The sequence below is a fragment of the Phyllostomus hastatus genome, unplaced genomic scaffold (assembly GCF_019186645.2).
Source record: "Phyllostomus hastatus isolate PE091 unplaced genomic scaffold, TTU_PhHast_1.1 phas_contig_2, whole genome shotgun sequence".
In the NCBI taxonomy this organism is placed as follows: Eukaryota; Metazoa; Chordata; class Mammalia; order Chiroptera; family Phyllostomidae; genus Phyllostomus; species Phyllostomus hastatus.
Window position 1 is genome coordinate 1,102,821 of NW_025333718.1, and position 27,409 is coordinate 1,130,229.

The 27,409-nt window shown below is 43.9% G+C and overlaps 1 protein-coding gene and 1 pseudogene across 7 annotated transcripts in view; both read left to right on the forward strand.

Moving 5' to 3' along the window:
• Positions 1-27,409, forward strand: part of SEPTIN10 (septin 10) — an 83,883-nt gene that overhangs the window by 18,924 nt on the left and 37,550 nt on the right. For 4 of the 7 annotated variants that reach the window (XM_045835200.1, XM_045835201.1, XM_045835195.1 and 1 more), the window contains exon 2: positions 19,369-19,434. The exons of 1 other annotated variant lie outside the window; for it this stretch is intronic. In XM_045835200.1, the coding sequence (XP_045691156.1) occupies positions 19,369-19,434 (66 nt within the window). Of the gene's footprint in view, positions 1-13,142; positions 13,222-19,368; positions 19,435-27,409 lie in introns of all 7 variants that reach the window. 2 more of the 7 variants (XM_045835196.1, XM_045835197.1) reach the window with 2 other exon arrangements.
• On the forward strand, positions 19,899-27,026 carry LOC123816305 (annotated as a pseudogene).

Consider the following 27,409-nt stretch of genomic DNA (forward strand, 5'->3'; position numbering starts at 1 on the left):
GTCACAGTCCTTCCTTCCCCCTTTGCCCAGTCCAGAGTACTGTATCTCAGGAAAGGAAATAGAAGTCCATGGCTCAGGCAGTCCTCTGGTTCTTCCCAGTCAGTCCTCCATCTCGACTGGGAGACCTCCCTGGGTTCCCGGCACCCTCAGCTGAGTCGCTGGGATCTCTGCTAAAACCAGGTGGTGGTTCCCCTTCTAAAGCTGTGGGGGTCCCCACTCTGTCCAGGCCTCGTGGTTCTCCCTCTCAGGGCTGTGGGAAGGGGAGAGTCCCCACTCTGCCAAAGCCGCGTGGTTCTCTCTCCTAATGGCTGCCAAGTCTGGGTTTTAAATCTCCGCGGCCAACCTTCCTCTGCAGCCTCATTTCCGACTCCACCCACACTCGGCTTCACATGCCAGAATTCATATCCTTCCAGCTTTACTGGGCTGCCATCTTGAGTCTGGGCAGGTGTGGCCCCATGTCCTGGAGCCAGTCTTCTCCGAGCTCCCACGCAGGCGCTGTAGCTTGGGGGATCTGCCCCCAGTCAGGTCTTGGTGTGGAAGTTACTTCCATTCCCCTGGCTCAGAGATGATCACAGCTATTTAACATATCTAAGCGACCAGCCAAAGGCTATAGATATGTTAAATGACCACGCCAGAGGGTAGCTGCAAGGCTGTTGCTATGCAAAACAGCTCTCAATGGCCTTGCTCCATTTGTCCCTTCCCCCAACCCACACCCTGGGTGGGGGGGATGGAGACATCTTAAAATCTCCTGGACACCTTAAGTTCTGGACCCCATTTCAAATGCCCATTTGGGGTCCCCCCCCCCCTTGGCTGCACCCTGTAACAGTAGGTCTAGAGCTCTGCAGTTCTGGAGGGCATCCTGAGCTACCAAGGTTATCTGTCTCTGCAAAGATGCTAGAGAAGTGGCAGAGGCATCAAGGGCCTGTTCCAACTCAGCCCGTAATTGGCGAGTGGCTTGGAGACTGTGTTAACCCAGCGCTGCCTATCCCAGCTGCTGCCAGGGTTGTGGTGAAGGTTACACCTACTAGTATGGGCAGGAAGACAGCTTGTTTTTCTTTATGCCTGGTTAGTTTGTCCCTGAGCTCTCTTTCTCCATAAAGTATAAGCTATGGGGTCAGCACGGTTGGGAAGTAGGGGAAGGCAGAGGCGGAGTTAATGGTCCACAGCAGCGTTCCATTGCACCAAAAAAAAATGTGCCCAGGGGGCTGGTGGTGGTTCCTGATATGGATATAGTTTGATTGCAGGGGGAGGTGCTATCAGTGGCATAACATACCTGTGGCTGGCGTTCAGGATCTTGGAGAAGAGGTACGTCCTTTAAGAGGAAAGGTGTGGGGGAGTCGGTGACATTGAGAGGAGTGGGAATGGCGACTGCTGCGATCGGAGAATGGTTGAGATAAGCACATAAGAAACAATCAGTAATATTTCCTATATCAGTAAGGGTTAGGAGGGAAATACCTTAATGTACAGAGCCGAGCTAAGAGAAGGGGTATTTTCTTGTTTTTCTTGCCAGAGTTTTGTTAGTAGAGACTGTTCATGTGCTAGGATAGTATTTGTCACTATGGTTTTATTCCATGGGCCTGGGACAAGGGCTCAGTATATTTCAATCGTACTCTGGGGGGTTGAGTATGAAAAGTCTTGATATAATTTTCCTTTTACTCCCTTTTCCCATTTGTAACCCCACGGATCTGTGATAGTTAAGGTTCATGGTTGTTGTTTTTTGGGCCATCTATGATGCCTGCAGGAGTAGTAAGGGCAGCCTCCATATGTGTCTGGCCACCACTTGCACCTTTCCTTTGTTTGATTGTAGAGGAAACAGAGGAAACACATAGTGGGGAAATTATCTGAGTATCTGGCACTGTCTAGTCCTCTAAAGCTACTGGCCGGTGTAGAGAGAAAGATGGATGTAGAGCACCCAGAGGGAGGGCAATCCGCAGAAATGACTGGGTGAGAAACCACCCATCCATCTTTGTTATAAGTTTCGCATATGAAGAATCTCCGAATGTATGTGCTTTGTAGTTTTAGGAGTGGTCTCTGACAGACATGGGTGAGCAAGAAGGAGGAGAAGGAGGATCTGCAGAAACTTTATCGGGAGAACCTGGTGTTCGAGTAAAGCAGACTCATATCTCCTATGAGCTGCGCTGACCACTTTTTTGAGGCAGGGGCCGGCTTAAGGCAGGAGAGGTGGACCCACACTGGCTGACCCACTAATTTTGCTTCTGTGGGGGTGGTTAGAATAACAGTATGGGGTCCTGTCCACTTGTGCTGGAGTGGTCCAGGTTGGAGCTCCTTGAATAATACCTGGTCTCCAGGCTGTAGGAGAGTGGCCGGGCCTGTCTCCTGACACCCCCCTACCAGAGGAAGAACTCTGTTAGCGTGCTCACAGAGAATATGTTGGAGGAGAGAAAGATAGGGCAGGTAAGAGGCCAGAGGGGGAGTATGTACTGGCAGGTTATGGTTAATTAGGAAAGGGTGACCGTACAGTAGTTCGAAAGGGCTAAGTCCTGTTAGTTCCCGTGGGGCTGCCCGTATTTGAGTGAGGGCCAGGGGGAGCAGAGAGGGCCAGGGGGAGCAGAGAGGGCCAGGAATTTCTAGTTTCTAGTGTAAGTCTGGTTAGGTGAGTTTTCAGGATGCCGTTAGCCCATTCTACTTTACTGGAAGACTGGGGGTGATAAGGAGTGTGCCACTTCCACGTGATGCCGAGGGAGGTGGAGACCTGCTGGGCGATTTGGGAGATGAAGCCTGGGCCGTTGTCCAATTGGATAGAGGAGGGCAGTCCAAATAGTGGGACCATATGGTTGAGTAGGAAGTTGGCTACCGTATCCGCCGTTTCCCTCGTCGAGAGATGGACCTCAATCCAACCTGAAAACGTCAACAAAAGTTAAAAGGTAACAAATTTCTTATGGGGAGGCATGTGTGTAAAGTCGACCTGCCAATCCTGTCCTGGGAGGTGTCCATGTAGTTGATGGACACCTGGGACTTTGTTACAGAACACAACAAGGGGGGCCTGAGACAATATGCTATTATTGAAAGAAGGCCCCGGGTCCGTTATGTCCGCCGCCAGAGGAAAGACGTCTCTCAATGCCAGAGGTTCGTGAAAAGGAAAGGAAATGTTTATTTAATGCTATACAGACTTAAAGTAGTGACCTAATGTCTTTATCAAAAATCCCAAAGTCCCCCAAAACACCCACAAACACACACAGTCCTTCCTTCCTTCCCCCTTTGCCCAGTCCAGAGTACCGTATCTCAGGAAAGGAAATAGAAGTCCATGGCTCAGGCAGTCCTCTGGTTCTTCACAGTTAATACTCCATCTCGACTGGGAGACCTCCCTGGGTTCCCGGCACCCTCTTCTGAGTCGCTGGGATCTCTGCTAAAACCAGGTGGTGGTTCCCCTTCTAAAGCTGTGGGGGTCCTGCTCTGTCAAGGGCGCGTGGTTCTCTCCTCCTCAGGGCTGCGCATGGTTCTCCATCTCAGGGCTGCGCTTAGCTCTCCTTCTCAGGGCTGCACATGGTTCACCTCCTCAGGGCTGCGCATGGCTCTCCTTCTCAGGGCTGCACATGGTTCTCCACTCTGTTAAAGACGCATGGTTCTCTCTCCCAATGGCCGCCAAGTCTGGATTTTAAATCCCCGCGGCCAGTCTTCCTCTGCAGCCTCATTTCCGACTCCACCCACACTCGGCTTCACTTGCCAGAATTCATATCCTTCCAGCTTTACTGGGCTGCCATCATGAGTCTGGGCAGGTGTGGCCCCATGTCCTGGAGCCAGTCTTCTCCGAGCTCCCACGCAGGCGCTGTAGCTTGGGGGATCTGCCCCCAGTCAGGTCTTGGTGTGGAAGTTACTTCCATTCCCCTGGCTCAGAGATGATCACAGCTATTTAACATATCTAAGCGACCAGCCAAAGGCTATAGATATGTTAAATGACCACGCCAGAGGGTAGCTGAGCTGCAAGGCTGTTGCTATGCAAAACAGCTCTCAATGGCCTTGCTCCATTTGTCCCTTCCCCCAACCCACACCCTGGGTGGGGGGATGGAGACATCTTAAAATCTCCTGGACACCTTAAGTTCTGGACCCCATTTCAAATGCCCATTTGGGGTCCCCCCTCTTGGCTGCACCCTGTAACAACTTGAGGCTTCATTTCTCCCTGGGCAGATGTCTTGGAGCAAATGGCACATTTAGAGTAGTCTTTCTTGATGGCTTGGAAAAGAGTAGGATGAATAAACAAGGGGTCTGGAAACCGCATCAGAGCTTTCGGACCAATGTGCAAAGGTTGGTGAAGTGCAGTGGCTTGTTCTTGGGGTAGGGCTATTTTTCCTTTGAGGACGACCCACCTCTCATTTCCTGGGTGCCTGCCCTGCTGGGGGAGGGTGGAGTACTCTCAGGGGGAATAGGTGGGGCGAATATCAGTGGTCAGAAAGAGGATGGGGTGTTGTGGGGCGTGTGTGGTGAGTTCTCGAGCCGCAGCATCTGCCCGGGCATTGCCGCAGGAAACAGTGTCCTGTGAAGCCTGGTGACCCTTACAGTTTACCACCACTATGGCAGCGGGCAGATTTGTGGCCTGGAGAAGTTTGGCAATGAAATTAACAATGGGTGAACCTTTAGTAGTGAGGAAGCCCCTTTCCTTCCACAAAGCTGAGTGGCTGTGAACAATCAAGAAAGCATATTTGGAGTCTGTGTAGATGGTAACCTTCTTGCCCTGGGCTAGGGTAAGTGCCTGGGTGAGAGCTATGAGTTCAGCTTTCTGAGAGGTGGTACCTTCAGGAAGCTTACTGGCTTCAAGGGTTTCAGTCAAAGTTACTATTGCATAGGCCACTCATCTGCAGACATCAGCTCTGAGCACTGAACTTCTGTTACAGGATGCAGCCAAGAGGGGGGACCCCAAATGGGCATTTGAAATGGGGTCCAGAACTTAAGGTGTCCAGGAGATTTTAAGATGTCTCCATCCCCCCACCCAGGGTGTGGGTTGGGGGGAAGGGACAAATGGAGCAAGGCCATTGAGAGCTGTTTTGCATAGCAACAGCCTTGCAGCTCAGCTACCCTCTGGCGTGGTCATTTAACATATCTATAGCCTTTGGCTGGTCGCTTAGATATGTTAAATAGCTGTGATCATCTCTGAGCCAGGGGAATGGAAGTAACTTCCACACCAAGACCTGACTGAGGGGCAGATCCCCCAAGCTACAGCGCCTGCGTGGGAGCTCGGAGAAGACTGGCTCCAGGACATGGGGGCCACACCTGCCCAGACTCATGATGGCAGCCCAGTAAAGCTGGAAGGATATGAATTCTGGCAAGTGAAGCCGAGTGTGGGTGGAGTCGGAAATGAGGCTGCAGAGGAAGATTGGCCGCGGGGATTTAAAATCCAGACTTGGCGGCCATTGGGAGAGAGAACCATGCGTCTTTAACAGAGTGGAGAACCATGTGCAGCCCTGAGAAGGAGAGCCATGCGCAGCCCTGAGGAGGTGAACCATGTGCAGCCCTGAGAAGGAGAGCTAAGCGCAGCCCTGAGATGGAGAACCATGCACAGCCCTGAGGAGGAGAGAACCGTGCTGCTTTAGGAGAGAGAACCACGCGCCCTTGACAGAGCAGGACAGCGCATCCCTGAGAGGGGGAGAACCATGCTGCTTTAGGGAGGGAGAACCATGCTGCTTTGAGAAGGAGTGCCATGCGCAGCCCTGAGGAGGTGAACCATGCACAGCCCTGAGAGAAGGGAGAACCATGCTGCTTTGAGGAGGTGAACCATGCACAGCCCTGAGAAGGAGAGCTAAGCGCAGCCCTGAGATGGAGAACCATGCTGCTTTAGGAGAGAGAACCACGCGGCCTTGACAGAGTGGAGACTCCCGCATCCCTGAGAGGGAGAACCACGAGGCCTGGACAGAGCGGGGACCCCCACAGCTTTAGAAGGGGAACCACCACCTGGTTTTAGCAGAGATCCCGGCGACTCAGCTGAGGGTGCCGGGAACCCAGGGAGGTCTCCCAGTCGAGATGGAGGACTGACTGTGAAGAACCAGAGGACTGCCTGAGCCATGGACTTCTATTTCCTTTCCTGAGATACGGTACTCTGGACTGGGCAAAGGAGGAAGGAAGGAAGGACTGTGTCTGTTTGTGGGTGTTTTAAGGGACTTTAGGATTTTTGATAAAGACATTAGGTCACTGCTTTAAGTTAGTATAGCATTAAATAAACATTTCCTTTCCTTTTCACGAATCTCTGGCATTGAGAGACGTCTTTCCTCTAGCGGAGGACGTGACGGACCTGGGGGCCTTTTAAATAATAGTATATCGTCCCAGGCCCCCCTTGTTGTCTGTTCTGTAACACTTCCATCTACAAAGTGAGATCTGCCTCAGGGAGAGGCTTGTCAGATATATGATCTAGAGGGTGACCAAGGAAGTCTAGTACTTCTGGGCAGGAGTGGGCAGGTTCTACGTCTGTAGTGGGGGTTGGGAGGAAGGTAGCTGGGTTGAGGTGTGGTGAGAGCTGGAGAGACAGGGCGGTCCCCTCAACGAACAGGAGGTGAAATTCCTGTAGACAGGAGGGGCTTAAAAGAGAGAGAGCTCCATGGGGTAGCAGGTCTGTGAGGCGATGAGAGGAAAATACGGTAACTGGTTGGCATTGAGGGCTTCCTTTCCAAGTTCTGCTGCGCTCCCCAATGCCTGGAGGCATGGTTGCCATCCACATAGGGTAGGGTCAAGCTGTGTTGATAAGTAGGCTACTGGGTGGTATGTTGGGTTTTGGGAACCGCCCTGACTGATATCAGAAGCTGAAACCCCCACCTAGGCTAAGGCTAAGGGAATGCCCTTGGAACTGTAAGCCAGCAAGGAGGCAAAAGCTTATCTCCCTGGCAGGAATTCTGCTTCTGCTGCTTTATTCATAACTGAACCCCAAAAAGCTTGGTCGGTTAGCCAAAGATGGGTAAGATTCCCCAAGGGCGGAACAGCCTAAGACAGGCACGATCACTTTGGGAGGCCCCCCAAAAGAAGGACTTGGGGGGCTGCAGCATAAGGGGGTAATGGACCCTCGCTCCTCGGCTTTGACATAGCCTGAGTTCTCGTCGTCTGGGAGAGAAACTCTTTATCTCTTGGTTGCCTTAGTTCCCTTGCTCCACCTAAGCCTGAAACAATGACAGGGTGATGCAGCTCTGTGCTGAAAAGGGCAGATTTCCTGGGTGATCAGGCCTAAAAAAGAACATGTAAATTACTGTGAAACCTGCTTTGTTTAGAATGCTCTCAGTTGAATGAGAGGGGTCCAAGGAGGAAGTTATGTTCCTCAAAGTCTTATAGCTCTTTGACCCCGAGTCAAAATAGACCGGTAGAGTTCCTTGTTTTCTATGATTCCTTACTTCCCCCTAATGAGTACTGTACTTTACCTGAATTATTATGCAAAAGGAGCCCAATAAAAGCAGGTATGGACTGTAAATCAGTGCGCTCCTCACTAGGGGGGGTGGCCATTTCGTCCCTACTTCTCCACAGAAACTAGTTTGTCTCTGTGCATGTTTTTTCTCGCGTGTTTTTCGTTGAGCCATCCGCAGCGTTCCGTGGTCACTGCTGGCCGGTGACCCACACAACAGTTGGGCCTACCGGCTGAGCCAAGACTCCAACCACAATTCCCTGCCTCTCATCTGAATAGATGGAAAGGACAAGAGGGAATGGGAAGACTAAGGGAGGGGGCCTGTAACAAAGTGCCCTGCAGGATGGTAAAGGCTTTCTGCACTAGCTTGGGAGATGTGAGGGGGCCTATAGGAGTGTCTTTAACTGCTTCATACAGCGGTTTGGCGAGCAGGGCAAAGTTGGGGACCCAATGCCTGAAAAATCCAACTAGCCCTAAGAAAGATAGGATTTGATCTCCAGTCGTTAGTGGTTGGAGATTATGGAGGAGTTGAGTGTAGTCCACTGTAAGGCTGTGCGAGGTAGGGGAGAGAGAGAGACCTAAGTAGGTGACTTGCTGGCTTGACAACTGAGCTTTGTCAGGAGAGACTCAATATCCTCTTTGGGCAAGGAAGTTAAGGAGATTAGCAGCGTGTTGTTTGGAATCTTGCAAAGTGGGGCTGCAGAGGAGGAGGTCATCTACATATTGGAGGACTTTGCTGGAGCCTAGGTCACAGGAGGCTAAGTCTCAAGCTAAAGCCTGACCAAATAGATAGGGACTATCTCTGAACCCTTGTGGCAAGACTGTCCACATGAGCTGTTGTGACAGAGCAGTGTCTGGGTCTGTCCATGTGAAGGCGAAAAGAAACTGAGACTCTGAGTGTAGTGGGATAATGAAGAAGGTGTCTTTGAGGTCTAGAACTGAGAAGTGGGTTGTATTAGGAGGAATGTGAGAGAGACTAGTATAGGGGTTAGGGACTACCGGGTGGATAGGGATGACTGCTTTGTTGATGAGTCTAAGGTCCTGGACCAGGTGGTAGGCTTCGGATGGTTTTTTGACCAGGAAAATAGGAGTATTGCATGGAGAATTGACAAGGACAAGAAGTTTCTGGTTGAGGAGGCAGGTGATGATGGGTTGTAACCCCTTTAAGTTTGTGTGGGAGACAGGGAATTGAGGTCGGGATGGGAAAATGTGCCGTTTTAGGCGGATGATGACCGAGGGGTGATGAGAAGCTATGGTTGGGGTAGAAGTGTCACATACTTGTGGGTTGAGAAGGGAAAGGGAAATAGGCGGAGCTGAAGGAGGAGTTGGGTTTTCTAACAGGGGGAGGATAAGTGAGGAGGAAGGGGTTGGGTTTTGCATGATCTGGAGAGTGGCACCTTATAGTTGGAGAACATCCCGTCCTAGAAGCAGAATAGGACAGGAGGGTATGCCAAGGAATGAATGGAAAAAGGGAAAGCTGCCCAGACTGCAGTTAAGCAGGGGGGTTCGCCACGGGCAAGATGGGGTCCTGTCAACCCCCATAACCGACATCTGGGAAGGAGTAAGAGGTCCTGAAAAGGATGGTAAGACAGAGTAGGTAGCCCCCGTGTCCACTAGGAAAGAGGTAGACTTACCTGCTACTTGCAATGTTACCCTGGGCTTGGCGAGGGTGATGGGGGTCTTGAGTCTGGGCCGCTTCAGATATCTAGGAGTCTGAGAAGTTCCAGCACAGCTAGGGAAGAGTCCACACCTTGATCAGTGGTCCCCCGCATGGAGATGCCAGGGACAAGCCTCTAAGGGGACAGGCATCCCTCCAGTGGCCAAGCTGTCAGCAATCGGGGCAAGGCTTCGTTGGTGGCCAAGGTTGAGGACACTGGCGGGCCCAGTGCCCTTCTTTGCCACACTTGAAACAGGCCCCCGGTGGGGTGTTCTTTGGCCCAGACTTAGGCTTTGCCCCCGTACTGGTGTTTGCTGCCAGCTGCAGGGCCGCCAGCATGGCCTGGGTTTGCAGGGCTACCTTTTGCTGTAGGTGAGCCTGGCAGGCAGCCTCAGCCTCTGCTTCCCGGTTATTGGAAACCTTAAATGCCATATTTACCAGATCTCAGATGGGGGTTTGGGGGCCATCCTCGGACTTTTTCAGTTTCCTTCTAATATCTAGGGCCGACTGGGAGATAGAGTGAGTAGCTAAGACAGTGGCCCCAGCGTTAGAAGCCAGGTCAAGGCAGGTGTGGAGCACCATTGCCTCGGTTAGTCTGTTGAGAAACAGCACCGGATTTTCTCCGGAGCCTTAGGTGACCTCTCTGAGCTTATCGTAATTGACTGCTTTCTGGGCATATTGGTGCATACCTGCTATCAGGCACTAGACCATTTGGTCATGGTGCCTCTGACCCGCCTGTCCTACCTGGTAGCCCCAATCTGGGTCCACCTCTGGCACGGTTTCAGCCCCTACTAGCATGAGGGAATTTGTGGCATGGGTTTGGTCTGCATGAGCCCTAGCTGCAGTCCAGACGCAGTAGCGCTCATCTGGGGTCATGGTGGAAGTTCAAATGATATGCAGGTCATGCCACATAAGGTCATAAGCCTGGACTAGGTACTGGAATACCTTGATAAAATTGGTAGGGTTAGTGGAGAATAAGCCTAGGCGCTTTTCAGTTGAAGAGAGGTCAGTTAGTGAAAAAGGGATGTGAACCCGAATAACACCTTCTGTTCCCGCTACTTCTCGGGGGGGGGGCAAATACGGGAGTCTAGGGGCTCTAGATTCAGGTGGGGGCAGGTGTGTGAGCTGACTGGGGAAGAAAGGTCTTCAGAGGAAGGGGGAGAATCCTGTTGAGAGGGGAGGGCTGGGACTGGAGTGGCCATTGGCGGGAGCTGATAAGGAGGGGGAGAAGGAGGGGAAGCAAGATCTTTAGGGGAATCAGAAAAGGAGGAGGGAGGTTCTGGAGCAGTAGGCTTAGGAGGCCGGATGGGTTCAGGGTTCAGGTGAGGAGAGCTTGGGCTGTGGAGCATTGAGTGCACAGATCTGGGCGGGAGCGCAAGGCCCAAAAGCCCTAAATGTAGGGGACCTCAGACCTTTTGCCAGTCCGTCTGCAAAAATTATCTAGGCCAGTAAGGGTAGCGAAATCGAAGGTGCCTTCAGGAGGCCAGATTTCACGATTATCAAGCAGATACAATGGCCAGGCATAGTGGACAGAAAAATCAGCTATTTTCACTTGAGGCCAGGGTCAATTGCAAGCAAATTTTTCAAAAGGCACCCCAGAGGTGACTTAGGATCTGTCTTGGACCCCTGCCCCCCCATTCCTAGTCCCAAGGATGGAAGATCGGTGACCGAGAATTGGCGTCCCACAACTCAAGTCACTGACCAAGTTGAACAGAAATTGAGTTCAAGGCTGGGGGACATCTCCACCCGTTCTTGAATCCCAGGGGGAGAACAGTTCCTCCTGGAAGGGCAAACCGTGACGTAGTGCTACGATTTTCAGTAGGAGAGCAACCTCTCTGGCGGACGGGGACGCAGAGTTGGAGTCCAAGGACCAGGAAGTTGAGGGACGGCGGCACTTACCCTGGTTCGGTGTTTGGACTGGTGGGGTGGCCGCAAGGCCTCCTCGGAGAGCAGGGAGAGGAGCGGTCTTCAGCAGACAGCAACTCCTCCCAGGTTTCAGCACCAAATGAAAGGTTTTCTTAGGCTCTGCCGAGGAATAAATGCTAACCAGCCACAAAGTTAGGCAGTATAAAGCTTTTTATTGGAGTTTGTGCTTCTGGGTGAAGTTCTCTGGTCCAGAGAAAGGGAGCCAGAGAAGTTGCCCTGAGCAGGGAAAATGGTGGGGTTTTATTTTGGGTTGGCTCTCCATGGGAGCTGAGGATTGGTCCCTTGTCAACAAAGCAGCAACATATCATTGGTGGTTCCCCTCGTGCCCTGGTGACGTCAGTCATCTCTTCCAGGTTATAGTTCAGCCTCCATGATTGATTGTAGTCCAGCCGCCATTTTGTCCTACCCCGCCCATCCTGACAGTTTTCATGACTCATTCATTCTCCATCCTATCACATACTTTTTCCTCACTGCTTGCTCATTGGTGTACAGTCATAAAATCTGTGTTGAAAGAGACCTTAGAAACATTACGTTTTGTTTCCCACTCAGTGCAGGAATCAACTCTACAGTATGCCCAGTTGACAATTACTGTGTCAACTGGTTGAACCCCCTTACCCATGACCAGCAGCTGAATCCTTCACATGGCAACCCATTCCACTCTTGTTAATTCTAGCCTTTAATTTCTCTTCATTGTGTCAAATCTGATCTATTTATGGGTCCTAGTTTTTCCCCTGAGAGATGCATTTCCATAAGACTGACTCTAGATGTTTGAGTACACTTTGCTGTCCCTTGATGGTGCAATAGGCTAGCAATTTCGGGAAGGTAGAATCCCTTAACTCATACATTATTAGAATGTAATTTTTATTTATTTATTTTTTATTTATTTTTTTTTTAAGATTTTTTTTTATTTATTCATTTTAGAGAGGAAAGGGAGGGGGAGTGAGAGAGAGAGAGAGAGAGAGAGAGAAACGTCAATGTGCGGTTGCTGGAGGTTATGTCCTGCAACCCAGGGATGTACCCTGGTTGGGAATCGAACCTGGGACACTTTGGTTCCTAGCCCGTGCTCAATCCACTGAGCTACACCAGCCAGGGCAGAATGTAATTTTTAGAAGGCTTAAAAATTTAATGTGTAAGATGTAAAGTCATAAAACAACTCGGAAAACATTTAGATCAGGGGTGTCAAACTGACTGTCATCAGGGGGCCACATCAGTCTCCTGGTTGCCTTCAAAGGGCCAGAATAATTTTAGGACTGTTTGAAGGCTGAAATAATTTTAGGACTATATAAATGTAACTACTCCTTAACTGTTAAGGAGTTGAAATTACATTCGGCCCTTTGAAGGCAACCATGAGACTGATGTGGCACCCAGCGAAAATGAGTTTGACACCCGTTATTTAGATGCATTTTTAAACCTCAGTGTGTGGAAAGATTTTCTGTACATTAAGAAAGAAACCATAAAGGAAAAGATTGATGGATTGGACTCTGAAAATTGAAAAGATCAGTGACCAAACAGAAAAGACTTGCAATAACCATGACAAACTTATATCCAACAGTTCTTAGAGAAACTGAAAAGAAATACCCTGATAGGCTAGTGGGGGGAAAACATGAACTGGTGATTTATGAAAACGTACTATATACTTTTTAGGTCAGTAACCTAAATAAAATTTTCAAAATACCAGAAGGCAAATTAACTTGTTAGTTTTTGCCTATCAAATTGACAAACACTTACAAATTGTTAATACCCTGCCTGTATTAATGACTATATAATGAAATGGACACTTTTTTTATAACTACTTTTGGAAAAGTAAGCAGGTACATACAACCTTTGTGAGGTGCAGTTTGGCAATATGTTTATATCTTTCACCAGTATTATATTTTCAGAATTTACCATGAGGAAATTAACAGATGTACAAAATAACTGATACTTATACAGGCGTGTTCCTTTGGATCCTCTGAGAAGTAGATGCTGACTAATTGGAAGTGTAAGATACAGATTGATTCAGGTTGGAAGATGGGAGGAGAGGTAATGCTTCTGAAAGTGAAACGGGGAGGAAACAGGACTGAAGAGGAAAAGCCTCCAGGCTTGATGCAGATTTTGACCTGCTGTGAAAAGAAATGTTAGGAAGCAGAATTGGGCAGAGAAAGCCTCCCAAGTTCTTACTTACCTGGAAAAGCCTGGGACAGCACAGTGGAGAGCTTTGACTGCTTGTTGGTTTTGCCTCCTTAGGGCAGAAGGGGACAGGCCCTGACACCCTTGTTGGCCTGGGTCCTTGGCTAGGAGCTACCTGGGAAGAAGGTGGTCTTGGGTGAGTATGGTGCAGGCCCTGAAGGCTCTGCTGCTGAAGGTTGTCAGCTAACTGCATTCCTCCTAGCCAAAGGTCAAGTTCTTGCTGAAAGGTAGACCTGAGTGGAGGATCTCTTTGGCTGCAACAACAGGGACATTTACTGTGGTGTTATTAAAACAACACAATTAGAAACATTATTTTTTTCCTATAATAAACATGAAATATTCCTGTTCTAATTCAGGGGGGAGGTAGTTTCAAAATAAGATTACATGCGTATTTTAAGCAGCAGTGTAATACTGTAAGCTTTTGTTAAGCTTGAAACCAGAAACTCTTTTACATGAACAACTATCAAGAATTTTCGTGTCTTGATATTTTGACCCTGAATATTGGACTTTTTATTTATCATTCAGCTTTTGTATTTATTGGAGATGATGTAAAATTGAGGAAAATTGATGTATTAATGGGACTTGGACTACCCTACATTGTCCTAGGCTGAGACTGCCCTGGGGAAGATCCAGGCAGGGCATACACACAGGAAGCCAGTGTGTTGAGGCCAGGGTGTCACTTTGCCTTATATTTCCAAGTCTTCTGATTTTAATTGATTCTTTTTTCCTGGGTTGCAATTAGTATCCACTTCTAGAATCATCCTCAACATAATTTAAAGAAGGTACTATTAAGAAGTGTTGCGCGTGGGTCACCGGCTAGCAGTGACCACGGCACACTGTGGATGGCTCGACAATACGCGAGAAAAAACACGCATGCACAGAGACAAACCAGTTTCTGTGGGGAAGTAGGGACAGAATGGCCACCCCCCCTAGTGGGGGAGCGCGCCGATTTACAGTCCATACCTGCTTTTATTGGGCTCATGCTACATAATAACTCAGGTAACGTACAATACTCATTAGGGGAAGTAAGGAACATATAAAACAAAGAACTCTGCCGGTCTATTGAGTTGGGGGTCAAAGAGCTGTAAGGCTGAGGAACAAACTAGCTTCCTCCTAAGACCCTCCTCATTCAACTAAGAGCATTCTTGGACAAAGAAGGTTTCACAGTAATTTACATGTTCTTTCTTAGGCCTGATCACCCCCGGGAAATCCGCACTTCCCAGTACCGAGCTGTACTTCCCCGTCATTGTTTCAGGCTTAGGTGGAGCGCGGGAACTAAAGCCACCGAGAGATAAGGAGATTTTCTTCCGGACGCTGAGAACTCAGACTTTGTCAAAGCCGAGGAGTGAGGGTCCATCACCCCCCTTTTGCTGCAGCCCCCCAAGTCCTTCTTTTGGGGGGCCTCCCAAAGTGATCGTGCCTGGCTTGGGTTGTTCCCCCGTGGGGAATCTTACCCGTCTTTGGCTAACCGACCAAGCTTTTTTGGGGTTCGGCAGCAGAAACAGCATTACTGCCAGGGAGATAGGCTTTTTTCTCCTTGCCGGCTCACGGTTCCAAGGGCGTTCCCTTAGCTTAGCCTAGGCGGGGGTCTCAGTTTCTGATACCAGTCAGGGCGGTTCCCAACAAAGAAGGTACTATTACTACTTATATGAGGCAGCCACTAGCCTGCAGTGACCATGAACGCTGCAGATGCTCAAGACACGAGAAAGCACACACGTGGACTACTGAGCCCTATGGAGAAATAGGAATGGAATGGCCACTCTCTCAAGAGGGGAGCGCCACACCTTCCCGCCCAAGCAGGCTTTTATTAAGAATACAGATACAATTTGTTGATTACAGTCTGGCACAGAAGATCAAATGAATAGGTAGCTTTCAAAGGGCTGACAGGGCTCACACTGAGTTTTTGGGGTTTTATCACTTAAAAGGCTACGGGACCTAAAAGCTAGGTTTCCTGCCTGTGCCTTCATATTCTAATTCAAGAGCATCCTCCAGCAGGCAGGTCTCACAGGATCTTGCTGTATTCTATGCTCCAGGTCTAATTACCTCGGGGGTCCGCCGACTCTGGTCTGGACTGCACTGCCCCTGTTATTTCCACAGGCCTGAGTTGGGCAGAGGAGACAAAGGCAGCCGGGAGACTTGGATTTCTCACAGCCAGAACAAGGACTCAGGTTTTGTCAAAGCTGAGGGGGCAGGGGTCGATGTCGATCACCCCCTCATTTCCACAGCCCCCTGAATGTCTTCCCTGGTAGCTTTTCCCATGTGATCGTGTCTGTCTTAGATTCATTCTCTTCAGAGAATTGTTACCTGTCATTGACTATCTGCCCAAGCCATGGGAGCCAGGCAAGGAGCAGGCAGCACTCCTGCCAGCGAGATAAGCTTTGTCTCCTTAGTGTCTCCTGGTCTGGAGGTCTCCCACTCAGCCTTAGCCAAGGCGGGGGGCGGGTTACAGCTTCCTGACACCAGGCAGGGGCGGACCCCAGAACTTATATTTAGGAAAATTTTAGATCAGCACTATTAATTTTAAAGTTTCCTTAACCTGTAGATTTAATCAAATGATTTTTAAAGAATGAGCCTGTGTAATCTTTCAAATTATTGTTTTAAGCCAAAAAACCCTGCTCTCTCAAAAATCATTAAATAGGCCCATATTTGCTTCTATTTCTTGGATTAACTTTATAAAGATAAAAGTTATGTGAAAGTGAAGTTAAAATGAAGCTATCTTTAAAGTCAAGTTAGAATTCTTAGAATTCAGTTCCTCCAAGGTTCATTGTTGTACCTTGAGCCTATAAGGCAGTTTCTGGGGAAGGTTTCCAAGTAGAGTAAGGAAAGTTATCTAGGGTCCTGTTGTGAAAGGATCACCAAATGCTTTCCTGTTAATTGGCTGGGAGGAAAAAGGTCATGTAATACATGTCTCCCGAAGGACCTTAGGACAAATTCTGTGCCACCTCTCTTGTGTTACCCATACTCCCCAAACTGAAATTTTGAAGAAGGCAGAAAACCTGATTTTCCTTCAGCTACCCCAGAATGTTACGGCACTTTTTTCGATGATACATTATATACTACAACTTTAGGAAATAAATACATTTGTATTAGACTTTGCCAGGAGTTAAAGCACTGTTTAATATTTTTTCCTTTTAGGTAGTAAGTGTATATAGATTTAAATATATGTATGTTTCTACATGTATGGTGTACATATGTATTTAAGATAAAAATACAGAAAAGGCAAGCTGTGTGACTGTGTAGTCAAGTGGAATAAGATTATGATTGCTTGTTAGGAGTTTGTGTTTCTATGAGATAAGTTTTTAAGGTCAAGTGTCATCTCTTACTCCTCCTAAGACCCCAGTATCCAGCATAGTGATTTGCACATAGTAAGTAGGTGGTCAGTGGTAGAGCAGACTGGAATTCCTCTTCCAGCTTTGTTTAAATTCAGGCTTCACCACTAGAGGGACTAGGTCAGCTCTTGTCTCTTACTATTTCATGTTCGGTAATGTCCTGTTAATTTATTAAAAATTGTTTTCATTCTAAAACTTGTTTTGGATATTTAATTAGTCAAGTAATACCAGTGGAAAATATTAAAAACAACTATTTATAATACTTTTATATGACTGATTCTTACTTCCTAATCAAAACGTTTATCCACAAAGATTTTAAGTAGGCTTTTTGGCATGTATTCAGAAATACAGGAAATGAATAAACAAAAGCAGATATTTGATAAGAACTTAATGACAGAAATGTAACCAGGTTTTATTAGTCAAAGGTTAATGACAAGTGATTACAAACCTATCTTTATTTTTTCTAAGTAAATTTTACTTACTGAGTTAAATCAAACTATTTACTGAGCAGCATTTCACAAAAATCTAGTCATATGTTATCCACTATATTAAAAACTGACAACTACTTTCTTACTGTAATTTTTAAAAGTTTAATTTTAAAACTTTCAAAAATTTTTAAATTTTAATTTTAGTTAAAGTTATACAGTGATAAGTGGAAATAATACAGCCTTCAGTGAATTAGATGTGTGCCACCTACTTCCACCACTGATGTAAGCAAATAGCATGTTACATGAGAAAGTAAAACTGAGCATGGAATGTTTATTGGCAAGGCTCTGCACAGGGCCTCCACACAGATACTTTCCAGGGCACTTCTTTGCCTTTAACACAAGCCAGACCCTCCAGGTAGACATTTCAAAGTTCCTCAGTTAGCTCCTGGTATGTAGTGTCCCTGATCTGTTTCTCAACCTCTCTCCTAACTGGGCAGCAAGAGACCAATGAACACTTCTTTTTGTTCCCAAATTCTTATAACCGGTATTTACTTTCTGTACAGATGAACTTCTGTCTCCCTTCTGGTGCTCATGGGTGTTTTCTACGTTAGGAATGACCTCATCTGATGCTTTATAACCTTTCTGACTCATTTAATATCATTTTCTTCTTAGAAACTGCTCTGGCCTTTAATTATCTCCTCCTCCTCCAAATCTCCGTAACTACCACTGCTCTGTTGTAGTCACTCTCACCTTTCTGTTCTGGCATAGGAGAGGGATATGATCTACTGCTTGTGTGCCATGCAGTGACTAGAGTGAACAAGCTTGTTACAATGGCAGGGCACTGGCTAGAGGGAGTAAAGTGAAGCATATGTATAGTTAAAAACAAAACCTTAGACCAGTCTGATGTGCTTTGTATCATTATGTACTTCTTTTTAAATTGTGTACTTTTACATAGGGACATCTTCCAAATGATAAGAGGCATTTCATGTTGGAACAGTATGTTCAGTCAACTACTCAGGATTTGGAAACACTGTATATGTAGTGGTTACTTAACAAGGCTAGATTATCCAGATGTACCAGAGGAAGGTTGTTGTTAGCATTCTGTAAAATCCAGTCATGAAGTACCTGTGTGTCTGCTTGGGATTGCATTCATACCTCAGGGGCAGGGGGATGGAATTGGGGAGTGAGGTGCAGAAACACCACTCCTTTACTGCAGTGGTAAGGTTCTTCCTTTTATCACTGTAGCATAGATCATTGTAATCAAAGACCAGGGGACTGCTTAAATAAAGATGGGACATCCATATATACTTTAGTATATAGAACAGAATGCTATACTATAGACACAGTGAAATACATCTGGGTACTGGTGAAACAGTCTCCAGGACAGACTAAGCAGAAAAACAAAACAAAATAAAACAAAACAAAAAAACCCAAAAGCAAACAAACAAAAAAAACAATACAGAGCAATAGGCTATTCCCATAAACAAAGGAGGACTGTGTATTTGTGTTTGTTTCTGCATGTACGGTCTGTCCTTGTAAGGGGACATGAGTCTGGTGGCCTCTCGGGAGCAGAACTGCTGAGGTACTAGAGAATCAAAGGTAGGAACGGAACTTATTGTGCACTATATTCTCATTGGCCCTGTTTGCATGTTTCCTGACCACATCCACATTAATACTACTTTTTAAAAGTGTAGACATTTCCTCAGTGTCTTGTGCGGTAGTCTGAAGTAGTAGTGCCTTCTGAGGCAGCATTGGAGATTGACACAGTTTCTCTTATACCTCTCTTCCCCCATTCCTGATTGTTGCAAACACAGTGAATATGTATTTCATTTACAACCTGGGACAGCGGAAGGAAGAGCTTTGCTGTCAGATCAGACATATATTCCACAACTTACTGAAATGAGTTATTTAACCTTTCTGAATTGTAGTTTTCTCATGCGTGCTGTGGAAATGTATAGCTGGATCTGTTGTGAGGTTTAAATAAGAAAATGTAATGAGCTAGCATAGTGATGGGAATATAATAGGAGTTTTATAAATGAAAATTGTTTCTATTTTAATTGGATAACTAAGGAACGTATTCACATTTTAAAATCCTTAACTTTTTCAACTATACTGAAAATTTCCTCTAGTATCCTATAGTGCAATACACTGAATTTTGAGTGCCTCTTAGCTCCTAGAGTATTTTTTAAGTGAAATAGCTTATTTTCCATTTTTAACCTCATAAAGTCTTTCAAATAAAAGTAATGTTCTTTGTCTTCCTGTATGTAAATAGGCATTTACTATTTTAAAAATATTTTTTGTGTATATGGTTAAATGTATTAATGTATATTATATGTTGAATAATATATGAGTATTATTTATGCAGATATCTGTCTAGTAAGAAACGTTTTAAACATGAGTCAGTTGTGTAGATTACAAGTCAAAATTTGGTAATAATGACAATATTAGAATTCCTTTTCATTGTAAGTATATTAATTAGATACAGGTTTTTTTAGCAATATCTGTATTTTCTTTTCATTTTTTCAGCTCTTCCAGTCTCACATGGCAACAAAATCTTGTATGTCCTCCCAGGTATCTGATGATGAAAAGAGAGTGAGTATATAGATGTATGTTGTACTCCAAATGCCCCTGTTTTCAAGATAACTATTCAGAGACAGGAAAGACTTTTGTTTGTACTTACCTTGAATGTGAATTAACTTTTATGTTGATTCAAGTTAAAAATTAATGATGGATTGAATAATCATGTGTCCAATGTCTATCCCACTTGACATTAAGGACATTAAAATTCAAACTGAAGAGTAGCACTGCTTTTGAGGGGTATACTTGCAGAACTTGGTTGATGTAGATAACTCTTTTAATTCTCTAGAGTATAGGAAGTTGTCTTCCTGAGTAACAAGATGAGACCTTAATATTTCCAGGGTCCTAAATGCACCTGGAGGGGAGGGATGTGTTTTAGTAATTCATATTTAAATTTATATTTAAGTAGAGAAAGTAAATTTAACTTGGTGAAAGAGAGCTGTCCATTTCTTTTAGAAAGAAAAATTACAAATGTAAGCATGGGTAATTCAATAAGATTAAATAATTTCCTTATGGTCTGTCCTTTAGTTAAATCTCTCTATTTTTCTCTCTTCCCCCACACATGCTAAGGTTCCCACACTTTTGATAAATCATAATTAGACCACCAAATAGCCATCCTTTTCAGTCTTTTCTCTCATTGGTAATAATAGTATATTTCATCTTTATTTTATCCCCTTGAGGACTTTTTGAATTACTCTTTTTTTAAAGATTTTATTTATTTGCTTTTAGAGAGGAGAAGGGAGAGGGATAGAAAGAGAAACATCAGTGTGTAGTTGCCTCTCATGCTCCCCTTACTGGCGAGCTGGCCCACAACCCAGGCATGTGCCCCAACTGGGAATCAAACCAGCAACCTTTTGGTTCTCAGGCTGGCACTCAGTCCATGGCGCCACACAAGCCAGGTCCTTTTTGAATTACTTCTAATCTGTTTTCTAACAAGTTACTTTTGTGAAATTACTATCACAATTATTAGCAATCTTTTAGTGCTTACTCCTCATTTTCTCTGGCCCCTCTTCATATTTTTGAAAAGTTTCTTTTGTTTTCATGACATTAAAATTATATAGCTTTAGAGTTCCGGCCAAGATGGAGGCATAGGAAGAAATGCTTATCTTCCTTGCACAGCCGAAAGAAGGATAGCAACCAATCTAAAAACACTAAAAAACCAGAAGTGCCAGAAAAATCATACTGCATGGTACTGCAACAACCAAGCAGTTAAAGAAACATTTGCCTGGATTAGTAGGAGGGGCGTAGCCAGGCAGAGAGGTCACACGGCAAGGCTTCAGACTGTGCACATAAGGCAGGGCTGGCTGAACAGGAAACTAAAGACTCGAAGCTAGCTGTAAATGACTGTGGGGGTTGCCATGGCAGGAGAAATTCTCTGTCTCACATGACACAATTCTTTGGAAAATGGGGCTAGAGCAGAGCAAGGGAGCATATTGTTCCCTCTCTGACCCCTCCCCCACATACAGCGCCACAACACAGCAAAGAGGGGCTGCACCCTGGCCAATACCTAAGGTCCTGCCCCCTTACACCATAACTACCCAAAGTGAAATAAAGCAAAATATACAGGGAACCAACAGTGAAGGGAAGGACTCAAATCAATTATTTAGAACCAAAGGAAGAAATAAATATTCAACCAGAACAGAATGAGTAAACAAGAATTAAAAATGAGCAGTGGCTTAGGAAACTCTGGGACAACTTGAAACATCCCAACATTTGAATCATAGGGGTGCCAGAAGAAGAACAAGAGCAAGAAGTTGAAGACTTATTTGAACAAATAATGAAGGAAAACTTCCCGAATATGGCGAAAGAAATAGACTTCCAGGAAGCCCAGAGAGTCCCAAAGAAATTGGACCCAAAGAGGAACACACCAAGGCACATCATCATTAAGGTACCTAAGATTAAAAATAGAGAGAAACTTAAAGCAGCAAGATGAAAGGAGAGAGTTATCTACAAAGGAGTTCCCATAAGACTATCAGCTAATTTCTCAAAAGAAACTTTACAGGCAAGAAGGGGCTGAATAGAAATACTCAAAGTCATGAAAGGCAAGGACCTACATCCAAGATTACTCTCTCCAGCAAAGCTAGCATTTAGAATGGAAGGGTAGATACTGTGCTTCCCAGACAAGGTCAAGTTAAAGGAGTTCATTATCCTCAAGCCCTTATATGAAGTGTTAAAGGGACTTATCAAAGGAATAGGAGAAGATCAAAAACTATGAACAGTAAAATGACAACAAACTCAACTATCAACAACTGAACCTAAAAAAATGAAAACGAAAACTAAGCAACAACTAGAATAGGAATAGAATCAGAGAAATGGACATCACTGAGGCAGGGAGAGGAATAATGTAGTGGGGAAGGTATAGGTGATTATAGTTGGTAGGCATAAAATAAACGAGGAGAGGTTAAGAATGATATAGGGAACAGAGACATCAAAGAACTTACATGGACATGAACTTAGGTGGAGAATGCTGGAGGGTTGGGGGTGTGAAGGGCAGAGGGGGGATGAAGGGGGAAAATTAGGAAAAGTATAATAGCATAATCAATAAAATATACTTTTAAAAAATTATATAGCTTTAGAGCCTGAAGGATTTCTACAGCTATTTGGTTCAACTTTTGCACTTGCTTATTAGACAATAACTATTATTTTAATCTTTAATACTTTTATGACTGGGGAAAATAATGTTTCCTTACTCTTTTTTAATTATAAAATAATATGCTTACCTGACTTAAAATTATTTAAAGGCCACAAAAGAAAATACAGTGTACTGGTTTTCTGTTGCTCCATAACAAATTGCCACAAATTTAGCTGCTTAAAACAGCACCTGTTTATTAGCTCACACTTCTGTAGATCAGAAAGCCAGGCACAGCACAGCTGGCTTCTTTGCCCAAGGCCTCACACTCAGGATGTTGACTGGCTGGGTTCTTACCTGGAGACTCCCCTTCAAAACTCAGGTTATTGGCAGAATTCAGTTCCTTCCTGGCAAGTTAGTAGCAGGTCCTCATCATTCTTAGGTCCTTGTCATGTGGCTCCCTTTTATCCATACAGCAAGGGAGAACTTGAATCCCCTTCTTGCCTCAAATCCAATTCTTTGGAAGTTCTCAGCTCTTTCTATACTACACTTTGTGACTGTAGCTTTGAGTAGAAACTGTAAGTCCTTTAATTTTGTTCTTTTACAGAATTGTTTTACTATTCTAAATCTTCTACATTTCAGTATAAATTTTAGGATCAGCTTGTCAGTTACTATTTTGACAGTATATAGTTGGATTTGGTTATTTTATCCAGTTTGACAGTTTCCTTCTTTTAATTGAAATGTTTAGACCTGCACTATCTGGTATGGTAGCCATTAGCCACATGTGGCCCTTTAAATTTAAATTAGTTAAAATTAAATAAAATTTTATTAAATTAAGTTCCTCTGTTACATTGGTTACATTTCAAGTGCTTAATATCTGCATGTGACTAGTGAGTATCTGTTGCACAGCTCAGGTATAGAAAATTTCCATCATTGTAGAAAGTCCTATTGGACAGTACTGGTTTACATCATTTATCTTTAATTTAATTATAGATATTGCTGAATTTAAGCCTATCAGTTTGCTCTTTGTCCTGTTTTTTTCTTTCCTTTTCCTACCTTCTTTTAGATTAATAGAGTTTTATGATTGCATTTTATCTTCCCTATTGGCTTAATTAGCTGTATTTCTGGTTTTCTAAAAAAAAAAATTTAAAATAGTAATTGATACAGGCTTCAACTGACATACCACCTTCAAACAATATTATAGTAGTTCATGAATAATACAGAAACATTACAACAGTATATCTCCATTCCCCTTCCTATCCTTTGTGCTGTTATTATCATACATTCTATTTCTCCATGTATTATAAATCCTGTGATAATTGTTGTTGCTTTAAACATTCAATTATATTTTCAAGAAATTTAAACAAGGAAGGGGCTCTCTCACATTTATGCATTTTATTATTTCTAAAATTTTATTAAGTTTATTGGGGTGACATTGGTTAATGATATTACATAGGTTTCTTTTTTTAAAATTTGTTGTTCAAGTACATTTGTATCCATTTCCACCACACCATATCCCCCACCCCACCCATCCTTGCTTCCTACCCTTGAACCTACCCCCTTTGGCTTTGTCCATGTGTCCTTTATAAATGTTCCTTAATGGCCTTCCTCCTATTATCTCCCTCCCCACTCCTCTCTAGTTACTGTCGGTTTGTTCTTTACTTCAGTGTCTCTGGTTGCATTTTGCTAGCTTGTTTGTTTTGCTCGTTAAGTTCCACTTACAGGTGAGATCATATGGTATTTGTCTTTTACCACCTGGCTTACTTCACTTAGCATAATGCTCTCCAGTTCCATCCATGCTATTGAAAAGGGCAGGAGCTCCTTGCTTTCTGCTGTGTAGCATTCCATTGTGTAAATGTACCACAGTTTTTTGATCTACTCATTTACTGATGGGCACTTCCAATACTTGGCTATTGTATATTGTGCTGCTATGAACATTGGTATGCATAGGTTCTTTTGAATTGGTGTTTCAGGATTCTTAGAGTATAATCCAAGCAGTGGTACTGCTGAGTTTACTGCCAATCTGAGTTTCCACCTATTATTGTTTCTCTTCTCTTGAAGAACTTTTAACATCTCATATAGTGTACATCTACTTACAATGACTTTTCTCAGATTTTGTCTAAAGACATTTTGCCTTCATTGGTAAAGAATATTTTCACTTGATAATAGAATTCTTGGTTGCCGTTTTTTTCTTTTGGCATTTTATTGATATTCTTCTATTGTTTCTTGGTTAGCATTGTTTCTTATGAGAAACCTGTGGTCATTTTATGTTTTACTTATGTATAATCTGTCTCCCATACCTGGTTGCTCATAAAGTTTCCCTTTATCCTTATTCTTAAACAGTTTGCTGTAACATGCCTACTTGTGGGTACCTTTGGATTTTTCCACTGTAGTTTGCTGAAATTCTTTGATCTCTGAGTTCATGTTTAGAAAATTGGAAAATTTTCAGTCACTCTTACTCAGATACTTTCTTTCTTCCTCCCCTTGCCTGTCTCCTTCTTCACCTGAGGTTTCAATTATAGGTATGTTAGATTATTTGTTATTGTCCCATAGGTTTTTGAGTCTCTGTTATAGTTTTATTTTTTTCTGTGAGAGAATTTTAGCTTGGATAATAACTATTGCAACAAATCTCTGTTCCATGGTTTGATCTTCCTTTCTATCTGTTGCCTCTAGTTGTTGAGAGCTTTCTTTAATATCTCATGATTCCCTCTGACGTCACCTATTGTGTCCATCTCTCTTTCCTGTGGAAAAGTGTATATTTTTCTTACTTAGTATGATTACAATAGCTATTTTAAAGTTCTTATGAGATAATTCAACTTTCGGTTTATTTGTGGATCTCTTTCTGTTGAGGTTTTTTTTCCTTGAGTATGAATTCACCTTTTCTGCTTCCTCCTATACGGTAGTTTTTGATTGTATAGGAGATGTTGTGAATGATACATTGAGGAGGTGCTGGATTTTATTTTCTTCTTCTGAGGAGTGTTGACCTTTTTTCTAACAGGCAAGTTATTAGCTGGTCACATTGATTATGTTGAGCTTTTGTTATAGTCATTGTTAGAGCAGGTCTACTTCAGCCATGACTTCTATATAGGGAGCATTTCTGACTCCTGGGATGTGATTCTTATTCCTAACATACAGCCCATTAAGGTTTTCATTGGGAAGCCTTAAAGTGTTTGCCAAGCACCTTTAATTTACAGACTCAAAATTCAAGCCTCCCAAAATGGCTCTCTTGAACACTCTGTGTAACTTCTTCCTATTTTTCCCCTGCTAGGCTATTTGTATTTATCCTATACATATGCAATTCAACAGTCAGCCAAGGATTTGAGGGAAGTGTATTTACAGGTTTTGGACTCCCTCCTTTCTATAATTTTCTCCTTCATTTACATGGCCTTTTCTCCAACTGACTTACCAACCCAGTAGGACTGCCACTGGCATTTTGAGCTCTATCTTCCTTTTGCAACAATGACTGGGGAGTGCCCTCAGGGGGAAAGCTAGAAAATATCTTACCTTACATATTTTTCTTGTTTCAAGAGTCTCCCCTTCAATGCCTACCAGCCTTTGGTTGTACTCCAGTACTTGAAAAAATTGATTATAGTTATTATTAATAGGAAGGTTAGGTGACATTGTTATTCTGCCATTACTGGGTGCTAGGACTGTACCTATAATTTTATATTGTACTTTTTTCATATAACATGTTAATATAAGAACCAGTGGTCATCCATTGACACATATGAGAGTATTCCAAAAAAGAGGGAATCATCTGGCAAAAATGTCGTTTTGTTTGCTGTGTTTAAGGCTTCCATTCAACCAGATATTGTGAAGTTTGTTCACACCAACTTGTGCAAAAACAGTAGACAGCCCTATGCTGTCACTGAATTGGCAGGCCATCAAACCAGTCTTAGGTACTAGCAGAGCTATGACTCAAATTCCCAGAGTTTGAGGTGGTGGAACTCATCAGTCTGATCAGGGTGCTTTTGGATATATGTGTCATCCACATGTTTGCACCAACCAAAACCTGGTGCCATTGGCTCCACAGAGTGAACATGATGTGCCATCAAGCTCTGCCTTGGCTGCACTGGTCATGTCTAAAGGTCATCATATTGAGGAAGTTCCTAACTTCCTTTTGTGGTTGAAGATAAAGTTGAAGGCTACAAGATCAAGGAGGCTGATTTGCTTCTTAAGAAACTTAAGGCCTAAAATGTTATTATAAAAAAGTCCGTGCCTCTCAGTGAATGAGAGATGAGCACAATCAGAAACCATCGTGGTATCCAGCACAGAGGACCTTGCATTATTCAAAACAGAATTTTTAAATACAAAATTGTGTATTTATTCTTACCTATTTAAACTTCAGTCACCTTCAAAGTACTCTCCATTTGATGCAATAAACCTATTGAGATGTTTTTTCCACTACTCAAAACAGTTTTTGAATTCATTGATTTTGATGCCTTTTAGTGTTTCTGCCATTTTTTGTGTCCCCTCTTCCACATCGGCAAACCATTTCCCTCTGAGAACTCTTCATCTGGGGAAAACACAAAAAAAGTCTTTCTGGGTGAAGATAGAGTAAATAGGGTAGGACATGGGTGTCTTACCATTTTTGGTCAAAAACTTCTGAACACTCAGCTTGCAGTGTGGACAGGTGCACTCATAAATCACTCATTATGAAATGGGCAAATGTGTTGAGAGAGTCAAAAAAATTCACTGAAGTCTAATGCAGCCTGTCACAATAATGCCAACTGGTACACTCATACAGATGGGTACCTAGAACACTCACCTAACAGGGGAAGCCTATATGCTATGAGGGGCTCACCCACCAGAGGATAGGTGGGGGGGTCCTCCCTCATATAATGAGAACAACAGTATCATCAAAGCCTTTAGAAACATCCTTGGAATTTCTCTGCATACTGTAAACAAACTGAACACTTTGAAGCTTGCTCCTGATGGAATTGTGGGCTGTTACTACTACATTTGGATTAGAAGTACTTTCTGTAAGCTAGATGATCTATATGGCACTACCACAGAAGAAAACAAACCTGCAGCATAAACTTAAATTTGTTTATTCCATAAAGGTCAGATCACTATGAACAACTAATTTTGAATAAAAATCTGATCAAAGGCAAAAAAAAAACAAACCCAAATTAAAATGTTATTAAAAATGTATCACAAAATTACTTTAAACATTTTGTTTTACAAATGAATGCCACAGTTCTCTTTTGGATATTTTCCTCTTTTGAAAATCAAATATTTTAATGTTATAAGTAGTGCTGAAATCTCATTATATGAAAAGAAATACATGTTTTGAGGGTCTGGACACATTTCTCACAAATTTACTTAGTTGTATCTTGGGAAGGTAAAATGATCTTAAAATTTTAAGTTTCTTTGATATATTTATTCTTTCAAACTTCCTTATATCCTGTCTTAGTAAAG